Source organism: Crocuta crocuta, unplaced genomic scaffold (assembly GCF_008692635.1).
Source record: "Crocuta crocuta isolate KB4526 unplaced genomic scaffold, BGI_CrCroc_1.0 scaffold136, whole genome shotgun sequence".
NCBI classification, from domain to species: Eukaryota; Metazoa; Chordata; class Mammalia; order Carnivora; family Hyaenidae; genus Crocuta; species Crocuta crocuta.
In genome coordinates this window covers 198,379-211,332 of record NW_027531009.1, presented here as the reverse complement: position 1 = coordinate 211,332, position 12,954 = coordinate 198,379, and the positions used below count along the sequence as shown (strand labels likewise).

At 38.0% G+C, this 12,954-nt stretch overlaps 1 protein-coding gene and 1 long non-coding RNA gene across 2 annotated transcripts in view; both read left to right on the top strand.

Annotated features, from left to right (window-relative positions):
• Positions 1–8,742, top strand: part of LOC144237133 (uncharacterized) — a 43,989-nt gene extending 35,247 nt beyond the window's left edge. Inside the window, 1 exon segment of the mRNA XM_077770813.1 lies at positions 5,862–8,742. Coding sequence (XP_077626939.1) covers positions 5,862–8,650 — 2,789 coding nt within the window. The 3' untranslated portion in view covers positions 8,651–8,742.
• LOC144237140 (uncharacterized) lies at positions 1,597–1,935 on the top strand. The gene is made up of 2 exons (XR_013336773.1): positions 1,597–1,683; positions 1,792–1,935. It is a non-coding gene; the product is annotated as an uncharacterized LOC144237140 (long non-coding RNA).
• Positions 8,743–12,954: the final 4,212 nt, after the last annotated feature.

The following is a 12,954-nucleotide window of genomic DNA, read 5'->3' as shown; positions in this document are numbered from 1 at the left end:
CTGAGCGTCCATAAATAAACCCATACATCTATAATCCATTCCTTTTGTACCTGTGTGCCGAAAACAGACAGTGGAAAAAGAATAGTCTCTTAAATGATACTGGCATAACTGGATATCCATGTGAGAATGAAATTGAAACTACCTTTTACCATATAAGGAGATCAATTGAGAATTAATCAAAGATTAAATTTAAGAGCTAAAGCTATAAAAGTCTTCAGTGAAAACATAGGAGTACATCTTTATGACCTTAAGGTTGGCAGTGGATTTTTACACATTATCCCAAAAGCAAAAGAGAAAACAACAAAGTGGAGAAATTGGTCATCATCTCAATTGTTCATTTCTGTACACTGAAGGACATTATGACATAAGTGAAACAATCTACCAAATGGGAGGAAATAATTTGCCAATCACATATGTCCTAAGGGTCTAGAACCTAGAATAAAGGAAGAACTTACACAATTCACAGCCAAAATGCAAAGAACCCAACTTGAAAATTGGACAAAGGATTTTAATAGACATTTCTCCATAGAAGATACACAATTGAAACCAGCACATGAACAAACAGTTGTTAACTAAAGTAGTCATTATTAAAATGCAAAACCAAAACCACAATGAGATATTATTTCACATCCAAAAGGATGACTATTGTAAAACAACAACAAGAATAAAGATGTGGAGAAAGTCGAAGCATGACACATTGCTGTACAAATGTAGCTGCTGTGGAAGAATGTGGCAGATTCTGAAAAAATTAAACCATGTGACCCAGTAATTCTACTTCTAGGTAGAACCAAAAGAATTGAATACAGGCATCCAAACACTTATACTGGAAAGTTCATAGCAATTTACTAATATCAGCCAAAGTTGATAACAACCAAATGCCCATCAGTAGTTGAGTGAATATTGTCTAGCCCTGCAATGGAATACTCTGCAGTCAGAAGAAAGAAAATATGCCCCTGATACATAATGTATCATGGATGAACCCCAAACATGAATCTATGTGAAAGAAGGCAGATGCAAAAGGTCACATTTTGGATATCTTTCCTTTAACGTGAAAACATCCAAGATGGGTAAATCCACAGAGAAAAGGCATTAGTAGTTTAGTGGTTGCCAGGGACAGGGCAAAAGAAGCCCCTGTTCATGGGTAAAGTCTTTCCTTAGTGGCTGAAAAAATGTTTTCGATCTAGACTGAGGTGGTGTTTGTGCTATGTTGTGAATGCACTAAGTGCCCCCCTAATGGTTATTTAAAATGGCTAATTTTATGTTAACTATAACTCGCTCAGAATTACCTTACATGGATTAAAGAAAATTGACTCCAGCCGAGTCAGTCTTTACACATCTGTGCTTCTGTTGTTTTGTGTCACTTTAAGAACATGTTCCCGGGGCGCCTGGGTGGCTTAGTCGGTTAAGCGTCCGACTTTCGCTTAGGTCATGATCTCACGGTTCGTGGGTTCGAGCCCCGCGTCGGGCTCTGTGCTGACTGCCAGCTCAGAGCCTGGAGCCTGTTTCAGTCTGTGACTCCCTCTCTCTCTGACCCTCCTCTGCTCACGCTCTCANCCATAGAATTCTCTCAGGAGGAGTGGGAGTGCCTGGACCCTGCTCAGAAGGCCTTGTACAGGGACGTGATGTTAGAGAACTACAGGAACCTGGTCTCCCTGGGTGAGGATAAATTCCCTCCAGAAGTTGGTAATTACTTTCTATGTCTTTGCATTTTCTTTTGAGAGCCCTTGTTTTGATCATAAAAGTTTCAGTTTCCTGTTCCTACTGATATCTCTTAATTCTCCTTCCATACAGGTCAGAGCTGAGGCCTCTGTAGTGCAGACCCCAGGACCTATTCACTTTCCATTTCCATTTTGTATCCTTGGGAGAACGTCTCCTGAGACAAACAAAATGTAGTATCTGTCGTCTAATAAAGTAAAGTCTATCTCTTTCCTTGGCCATCCTGGCTTCTTAGGGTCGCTCCCTTGTGCATTAATTGAGAGGAAGTAATGATGTGGATAATTCCAAAAAGTGAAAACCCCAGAGTGGATATAGTGTAAATACAGCACAGCTTACTGATATCTCTAGTTAGCTTTTCTGCAGGAAAAACATGGATCATTCCACAGATGTTTATTGCATTCCTGGTATACCACAAGCACCATATTGATATTTTGGGGGGAGTTTTTGTTTGTTTGAAGAACTCAAGAGGCAGCAACAATTTTTGATTTTAAGGAATCTTTACATCCAGAGTGGGGTTTGAACTCACAACCGCAAAGTCAAGGGTTGCATGCTCTACCGACTGAGTCAGGCAGGCATCCCTCATTAATCTTTTTAAACTTTTGATCACCTTCATCCATTTGTGCCACCGTGCCTCAACTACCTGCCTGTAGCAACAACCAACATATTCTCTATAGCAACCACCAATATGGCCTTTGTATCTAACGGCTTCTTGTTTCTTTCAGATTCCACATAAGAGAAATCATACTGTAATGGTCTTTGTCTCATTCCACTTAGCATAATGTCCTCAAGGTCCATCTCTGTTGTCACAAATGACGAGATTCTATTTGGTTTTATGGCTGGATAATATTGTGTTGTATATACACATCTTTATCCATTCACCCATCAATGGACACTTAGATTGTGTCCATATCTCCTCTCTTATAAATAGTGCTGCAGTGAACATCAGAGCACTTCTATCTTTTCAAGTTAGTAGTTTTGTTTTCTTCAGATAAATACTCAGTAGAATTGGTGGATCACACAGTAGTTCTCTTTGCTACACAAATAATTCTCCACACCATCAACAATGCTTGTTTTTTCCTATCTTTAACTAACTGCCATTGTAATATTAGGTGTGAAGTGATATTGTGGTTTCGATTTGCATTTCCTTGATGATGAATGATATTGAGCATATTTTCATGGTCCTGTTGGCCATCTCTGTGCCTTTGGAAAATTTGCTAATGTTTTCTCCCATTCAGTAGGATACCTTGGATACCTTTTCATTTTACTGAAAAAGTGTTTCCTTTAGTGTGTAGACATGTTTTAGTTTGATACAACCCCACTTATCTTGCTTTTGTTGTTTTTTCTTTTGGTGTTGAGACTCCCCCCCCCCCAAATAAATAAAAATCATTGACCAGACATGTTTCAAGGAGCTCATTACCCTCTATCTTAATTTAACAGGATTTTTATGGTTTCAGGTCCTAGGTGTAAGTCCTTAATCCATTCTGAGTTAATTTTTGTGTATGCTATTTGTCTGATAGTGGTCCAGTTTCATTCTGTGGTCCAGTGGTCCAGTCTGCTGTCCTGTCTTCCCAGTAGAATCTATTGAAGAGTTTGTGCTTTCACCATTGAATTGTCATGTCTCCTTTGTTGTAAATTAATTGACCTTGCGTGTGGGTTTATTTCTGGGCTCTATTGTGTTCTGTTGGTCTATGTGTTTATTTTTATGCTAGTACCATACTGTTTTAATTATCACAGCTTTGTAGTCAGGGAATTTGAAATCAGGGAATGTGATCCCTCTAGCTTTGTTCTTCTTTCTACAGATGCTTTGGCCATTCGGGATCTTTTGTTCCATAGAAATTTTAATACTTTTCTGTTTTGTGGATGGGTTTTATGTGGACTGAAATTTTCAACTTATTTGTGTGAACACTAAGGAATATGATTGCTACGTCATATTAAAGAGTATGTTTAATTTTGTACGAACGTGCGAACTCTCCAAAGAGGAGTAGCATTTTGCATTCCTACCAGCAGTGCATGAGAATTCTTACTGCTTCACATTCTCACTAGTATTTGGTGTTATTGTTCTGGATTTTGGCCATTGTCATGCTTGCGGTGATATCTCTTTGTTATAACACATATTTTCCTTGGTTACAGTTATGTCTTTTCTTTAATATTTATTTGTATTTGAGAGAGAGAGAGAGCTTGAGCTGGGTAGGGGCAGAGAGAGTGAGAAACAGACCCAAAGCAGGCTCTAGGCTCCAGAGCTGTCAGCAGAGAGCGTATCGTATGGGCTCCAGAGCTGTCAGCAGAGAGCGTATCGTATGGTTTGAACTCATAACCCTGCAATCATGACCTGAGTCAAAGTCGGACACTTAACTGACAGAGCCCCCCATCTGATCCTATGGCATTCTTTAAACTAAGAATGTGTGATATCTTGAGAACATTTTTTTTAAGTTCCTGCTTTAGTCCTAGAAATATCATTAACTTCATTTACCATAACCCTTTCTTTTTTTTTTTTTTAATATTTTTATTTATTTCTAGGAGAGAGAGAGAGACAGCGTGAGCAGGGGAGGATCAGAGAGAGAGGGAGACACAGACTCTGAAATAGGCTCCAGGCTCTGAGCTGGCAGTCAGCACAGAGCCCGACGCGGGGCTCGAACCCACGAACCGCAAGATCATGACCTAAGCGAAAGTCAGACGCTTAACCGACTAAGCCACCCAGGCGCCCCTTACCATAACCCTTTCTATAATGATACATTATTTTGGGGCCCTGGGGTGGCTCAGTCAGTTGAATATCTCACGATTTTGGCTTGGGTCATGAAGTCACAGTTCATGAGTTCAAGCCTCACACTGGGCAATGCACTCATAGTGTGGAGACCTTAGGGGATTCTCTCTCTCACACTCTCTCCTTGCCCCTTCCCCATTCACAAGCTTACTCTCACTCTCTCTTAGTAAACAACCTTAGAAATCATTCTAGTATGTGTCTCCTGGAACATGTATACATTATGCAATTCTCTTGAGTATATACCTAGAAGTAGAATTCGTGGGATATTTAGTTTGACATTTCAATACTGAAATAGATATAACTGGACAGTCTTCCTATAACCCCCTGCTGTCTACCTGTTGAATGTTTTCCACTTTTTACTTCATGCCCATGGTATCATTTTTAGAGTATGCATCAATATTATGCCTTTTGCTAAACCTGTTTCTTTTTCTGCAAGGTCATGCTTTTAACGTCTGCCACAATCATATTCCCCTAGATGTGCAAGCACAAGCACTATTGGCACATTGTCCATTACTCCTTATGCTTCACTCCTGCTTTCCCGAATCCAAATCTTGGCCTTCAGATTTTTCACTGGGCTAAACAAACCATCCTGGTATCTCCTGATATATTAATTTTGAGCACTTAAGCACCTACGTTTATGCAGTACCTGACTCTCCCTGCCCCCTGCACTGCAGAAGGACCCCTATTCATACACAAGGGACATGTGTATGAATTGGTCAGGACAGCAGCTTGATCTGGTGTTACATTATATTATGTGGTTAATAATGTATGAAGATAGGATGAAAGAATCAAGGTATTTTAAGGAATCTCTAGGTTACAACCTACATATTGATAGATCTAGCAGGTTAAGTTAATAAGTAACCACAGTTACACAAATGAGTAGTTTCTAGAATTCTGAAGCATTTTTCCTTGGAGAACTAAAGACCGGATTTACACTCCATAAAGAACACAGACTAGAGGGAATGAAAGATCCATTGAGTATCACTGAATTATGAAATATTGAGTTCAGGTAAACACATTTGTATAATAATTAGGAATTAAGGAATATAGACATCTCTAGGATGTCATGCACAGTTTTAAAATAGCCCGTGTATATAGATGGGCTCCGTAATCCTGAAGTATCATTTAAATATCCAGTTATATGTCCAAAAAATATGGATAGCTAGTGTATTATGTATGTTTTGAAAAATTACCTAAAAATCAGAGAAATTGTTAATAATTCCTAATATTAACCTTATAAAAAGAAATTTTAAATACATTGTATTTAACAGTAGTGTTTGAAGACCATGGTTGAAAAACTTCCTTTGTTCATTGGAAAGTATTGTTTGGGTGTGTAATTATGAAATTTAGTATAATATATTTACCTTCCAACTCTATTTGATAGGAAGCCTTTCCGCTGGATTTGCACTCAAGGAATTATCACCAGTTGAGGACATTAATAAAGGAGAATTTTCCTCCTTAGTGATACTGGAGAGAAATGAAAGCCATGGCATCAAGGATTTTGATCTCAAGAAAGTCTGGGAAAATAGACATGAGTTTGAAAATCAGTGGGGATATGATGCAAGAAGTTTGACCCATCACAAAAATCTCACTGGTAGGAAAGACCAGCAACCTAATCAGTCCTCAGTTACTCTTCCTGAGAAGCAGAGTGTTTCTCTGAGAAAAGATACATACCAGTATTTCATGAATGATGAACCATTTATAAGGAATTTGTTAAAATGGGACAGTAACATAAGCGGTGCTGGAAATGAGTACATAAACTGCTTGGAAAATAGAATCGGGCTAATTTCCCAGGCACACCTGGCTGAACTGCAGAGATTTCATAATGAGGAGAAAATGTATGAATATAATCCAGTTGAGAAGTGTGTCAGCAATGGTTCCTCAGTCTCACCACTTCAAAGAATTCCACCCAGGACCCAAAAAACTTGGAATAAATCTAGGAAGATTTTTAATTTGTTACGTACACAAGCCAGGCGAGCACACACTAGAGGAAAATCTTATAAATGTAATGACTGTGGGAAGGATTTTAGCAAAACCTCAAACGTCATGAGTCATGAAGGTATTCCTTGTGGACAGAGACCTTACAAATGTAATGCATGCAGCAAAGCCTTTGCTGAGTGTTCAAGCCTTACTCCAGATAAGAAAATCCATATTGGAGAGAAACCTTACAACTGTCATGAGTGTAGTAAAGCCTTTGACCAGTCTTCAAACCCCTTTATGCATCAGAGAGCCCATACGGGAGAGAAAGTATATAAATGTATCATAAATGTCAAGACCTGTAGTCATAATTCGAAATTCGCATATCATCAGAGAATGTATACTGGAGAGAAACCTTACAAAAGTAGTAAGTGTTCTAAAGCGTTTACCCAGTTTGGAAACCTTAGTAGTCATAAGAAAATATACGCTGGGGAGAAACCACACAAATGTAACGTGTGTAACAAGGTTTTTATCCAGAGGTCAAGACTTATGGCACATCAGAGAATTCATACAAGAGATAAACGTTATGAATGTACTGAATGTGATAAGGCTTTTATGAAACGTTCAGAACTCTTGCGTCATGAGAGAACTCATACTGGAGAGAAACCTTACAAGTGTGTTGATTATGGCAAGGCTTTTTCGAGGAGTTCATACCTTACTCAGCATAAGAGAATCCATAGTGGAGAGAAACCTTACAAGTGTAGTGAATGTGGTAGGGCTTTTAACCAAGTGTCCACCCTTTGGCGTCATGAGAAAATTCATACTGGAGACAAACCTTATAAATGTAATGAGTGTGGCAAAGCCTTTACCCAAGCTTCAAAACTCACTAGACATCAGGGAGTCCATACAAGACAGAAACCATATAAATGTAAAGAATGTGGTAAGGCTTTTATCCAACTTTCACACTTTAGACTTCATGAGAAAATTCATATAGGTGACAGACCTTACGTATGTGAAGAATGTGGCAAAGTCTTTACCCAGCCTTTAAAACTCACTACACATCAGAGAGTCCATACAGGAGTAAAAGCACATAAATGTATCATAAGTGGCAAGGCCTATAGTCAAAATTCAAACCTTGCAAATCATCAGAGAATATATACTGGAGAGAAACTTTACAAAGGTAATGAGTGTGGCAAAGCATTTACCCAGTTTGGAAACCTTAGTAGTCACCAGAAAATACACGCAGGGGAGAAACCGCACAAATGTAATATGTGTAGCAAGGACTTTATTGAAAGGTCAAGACTTATGGCACATCAGAGAATTCATACAAGAGATAAACGTTATGAATGTACTGAATGTGATAAGGCTTTTATGAAACGTTCAGAACTCTTGCGTCATGAGAGAACTCATACTGGAGAGAAACCTTACAAATGTATTGATTGTGCCAAGGCTTTTTCGAGGAGTTCATACCTTACTCAGCATAAGAGAATCCATACTGGAGAGAAACCTTACAAGTGTAATGAATGTGGTAGGGCTTTTAACCAAGTGTCTACCCTTTGGCGTCATGAAAAAATTCATACTGGAGACAAACCTTATAAATGTAATGAGTGTGGCAAAGCCTTTACCCAGGCTTCAAAACTCACGAGACATCAGAGAGTCCATACAGGAGAGAAAGTATATAAACGTACCATAAGTGGCAAGGCCTATAGTCTAAATTCAAACCTTGCAAATCAGACAATGCATACTGGAGAGAAACCTTACAAATGTAATGAGTGTGGCAAAGTGTTTACACAATTTGGAAACCTTAGTAGGCATGAGAAAATACACACTGGGGAGAAACCACACAAATGTAATGTGTGTGGCAAGGCTTTTCTCCAAAGTTCCAGTCTAATGGAACATCAGAGAGTTCATACAGGAGAAAGACCTTATAAATGTACTAAATGTGATAAGGCTTTTATGAAACGTTCAGAACTTTTGCGTCATGAGAGAATTCATTCTGGAGAGAAACGTTACAAATGTATTGATTGTGGCAAGGCCTTTTTGAGGAGTTCACATCTTACTCAGCATAAGAGAATCCATACTGGAGAGAAACCTTACAAGTGTAATGAATGTGGTCGGGTTTTTAACCAATTTTCACACCTTTGGTGTCATGAGAAAATTCACACTGGTGACAAACCTTACAAATGTAATAAGTGTGGCAAAGCGTTTACCCGATTGGGAAAACTTACTAACCATCAGAAAATACACACTGGCTAGAAACAACACAAACAAGATGTATGTACCATGGCTTTTATCCAGACGTCAAGCCTTTTGGTCAGAGAATCCATATAGGAGAAAACCCTTGTAAATGTCCTAAATGTGATAAAGCTTTTAGCACACATTCAGACCTTTGCAGCCATGAGAGCACTCATACTGGAGAGAAACCTTACAAATGTAGTGAGTGTGGCAAAACCTTTGCTGAGTGCTTGAATCTTACTCAACGTAGAAAGATCCATGCTAAAAAGATAAATAAAAAAGATCCATACTAGAGAGAAACCTTATAAGTGTAATGAGTGTGGCAAAGTGTTTACCCAATTTGGAAACCTTGCTAGGCATCAGAAAATACACACTGCAGAAACCACACAAGTGTAATGTGTGTAACAAGGTTTTTATCCAACGTTCAAGCTGTATGGCATTTCAGAGAATTCATAAAGGAGATAGACATTACACATGTAATAAGTGTGAACAGGCTTTTATCAAAGGTTCTCACCTTTGAGGTCATGAGAGAACTCATACTAGAGGAAAACCATACACCTGTATTGAGTGTTGAAAAGCCTTTACGGAGTGTTCACATCTTACTAACTCAGTGTTAACCTAATATGTGTGGCAGTGCTTTTGTTTAATTTCAAGCTTTGGGGAACATCAAAGAATTCATAGGAGATAGAAACAAATGAGCAAGTTTTCAGACTTGTTCAACATCAGAGATTCCTTCATGGAGAGGAACCATATGAAACTAACATGTGGGAAAACATGTATCTAGAGTTCACACCTCCCCCGATATCAGAATACAAATCTCTGAAAGAAAGCACACGCCAGGAATGTATGGAAAGGCTCATCGAAAGCTTATTTAATCTTATGGAATGTAAGTGCTACTAGAGAGAAACTGTACAAATGAAATGAGTGTGATCTGGGTTATTAAAAATGTACAAATTGGAGAGGGGATAAAATAGGTGAATGGAGTGAAGAGGTACAGACTTCTAGTGGTAAGAAAACAAAATGTACAACTTTGTGCTTTGTAGTCTTGAAAGAATTCACATAAACATGGAAACCATACAAATGTGTCAAGGTTTTTACCTCAGCACGAAAGAATTCATACTGGACAGAAACATTACACGTGTAATAAAGGTAGTAATTTGTTTAGCCAATTCTTCACTGGACTACAATTTAAAAATTCACACAAAGTGAACTAGGTTTAATTTGAGGATTAACCAATCTTTGATGTTAAATTCCACAGAAAATTAAAATGATTTAAAACTCATGAGATGATGTGTGTCAATGGAACAAGTGTATCTGTGGAAAGACCTAATCATCTTCTGTTTAAATCTTTTATAAAGATTTTATTTTTCTCTGTACCCCCAATGTGGGGCTCAAACTCACGACCCCAAGAGCAGGAGTCACATGCTCTTTTGGTTGAGCTAGCCAAGTACCCCTATAACATTTTTTACTCAATTATTTGAGGTTTCTTGATGCTCCATTATTATTGATGACTTATAACCTCAAGTTTGGAATCCACTGGTGTTATAATTTCATTACGTGCATTTCATTTGTCAACCATAGTGGTGGTTTCACAGAAAGGATTGGTAAGGTGAAAGGAATCTCTATCATTGAGGGGGCTTAGTCATACTTAGATTCAAACCTGGAAAAAGTAGGATGATAAGTTTAAGATAAAGTATACCATACATTTGGGAGCATAGGGAGTGGGAAAGAATAAACTTAAAATTGTTATGTAAATTGTCATGTTTTCTGTAGTCACAGCTCCTTCTCTGGATTTGTTGGTATGATTGAGCGTCTTTGTTTATTACTCCATAAGATAGATGATCTTATGTATATCATGGATGAGTAAAAATTAGTCTTAATTTTGGAAACTGAAGAGAAAATCCTAGAGAGCATTTAAAAGAACCAAAGTAGGGGTGCTTGGGTGGCTTACTCTCTTGGGTGTCCGGCTCAGGGTCATGGGATCAATGTCTATGTTGGGCTCTCTGCTGAGTGTAGAGCTTGCTTACTATTCTCTTTCTTTCTCTGTCTCTGTCTCTCTGTCCCTCCTGCTTCCTCATGTTCTAAAAACAAACAAACAAAAAGCTAAAACCAAATTAGTATGCTTGTGAAGGATTCAAATTTGGCCACTTAAATTGCATTTTGACTCCATTTTATTTAGGATACTCAGTTCTCATATCTAAGTAAAATATAAGCTTTTCTGTAACCCTAAATGAATCATGTGCCTTTTTAAATCCCAAGTGCATCATGGTTTTTGGGGCACATTTCATAATGAACCCTAATACATCCTTAGGCTCTCTAGGTTGAATGTCATGTATTAATTTTCATGTTAGATTCAAACCTACAGTTTTGGAAATATATATTCATAAGTTGCATTTAAGAGTTACCTACCTATAGTATATCCTATAGTATTTTTGTGGCTCTAATGAAAATACATTTGCAATCAATTTCAAACTCAAACCTGCAAATGGCTTCCTCATTCATGAATATACACTATATGATTCTGTATCTACCTGCCTTGTGTGCTGAAATGAGACCCATGGTCTGCAACTTTACATTAAATGAAAATAGAAAAATAGCAAGCATATGAAAAATATTAGGAACTAATGGAAAATGTGCAAAGTAAGGATAAAAGTAACACAATCTATATTGTGCGAGAGTGCTCAGGGAATAATTTGAAAAGATATTTTCATGAGTTTGCTCTTAAGAATGAACATACACATTGGGGCGCCTGGGTGGCTCAGATGGTTAAGTATCTGGCTTTGGCTCAGGTCATGATCTCACAGTTTCATGAGTTCAAGCCCCATGTCAGGCTCTGAGAGCCTGAGCCTGCTTCAGATTCTGTGTCCCCTCTTTTGTATGCCACTCATGTTCTGTCTCTATCTCTCAACAATAAACATTAAATTAAAAAAAAAATACACAATGGGAATCTTATTTGATAATTAGGAATCTCGTATTTACCCTCAAACATTTTTTGCTTGTTTGCATTTGTGCTTATTCCACGGGAACAGGATGTTCAGATGTTAAGAATAATGACTGCATGCACTGAAGTGTTAGGAGAATGTTGATTATATGATGATGTTTTTTCAGGAAAGCAGGGTAGACTTCTCAAGTTCTGAAAATGACTGAGAAAGCAGGAAATGGTGACTACTTTGTTATGATGCATAATGTGCCGGGCCAGATTGATAGTACTCATTTACAGTGTGAATTTACAACTGCTGCCAAGGGAAGGGCCTCTTGGGCTTCATTATTAGCTTGCCCTGCCCAGATGGACAGAAGAGTAAGAGGTTATAATGATGCTTCACAGGTATCATTAGTTGGGCATCAAAAGTAGTCAGACTCTTTAATATAATATAAACCTGAATGTTTACTCCTGACTGACTTGCTGGGAAAGACCACAGTCATCCTCATGCTAACTACTACCTTCTCCCTGATGCACACATAGCCCCACCACACAGTATCGGTGTGGAAAATGGTCATGAAATACTATTTATTTCAATTACTGAAGATATTTTTAGACTTGTCACGATTGTTTTTCTATTAAGTTGTAGTCTAATATTAAATACACTCAGAAGTGATAGACTGTTTCCCAACTACAAAACTTTTGTAGCTCTTTCACTTCAAAGGAGAATGGAATTAATGTCATCTTAAAGTCAGTCCTTCCATTCTTCTACCAAGATACTAGAACCAAGGACTGCCTGGGTGGCTCATTCGGTTAAGCATCTAACTCTTGATTTTGGCTCAGGTCATGATCTTATGGATCGTGGGATTGAGCCCTGGGTTAGGCTCCACACTGAGCATGGAAAAATAAACTTTAAGAAACTTCTTTATTAAACATTTTTTTTTAATAAATGAAAAATTAGAAAAAAGAAACATTTAAAAAGCTACTAGCAAAGAATCTCTGTATTGAAACTTGGCAAATTAGTGTTGGATTCAGGTAAATAAAATTAACTTAAAATTAATATATTTCAAAGGAAACGTGTAAATTAGAAAACCCTAAGGATTAATAACCTTTGACTCATTTGGAACACCTATGACAGTGGTCATGGGTTGCATGCAATATTGTACACTCAGGATAAAGACTGATAAACAGATAAAGTCTGTCGATAAAATTTTACTTACCCACAGTTATCCTTGACTACCTTGTCATTAAGTTTTATTAAAGGGTATATGTTCTTAATTTTATTTTTACATCCATTTTTTATTGAGAGAGAGAGAACACAAGTGGAGGAGAGGCAGAGAGAGAAGCAGACACAGAATCCTAAGCAGTCTCCAGGCTGTGAGCTGTCAGCACAGGGCCCAATGTG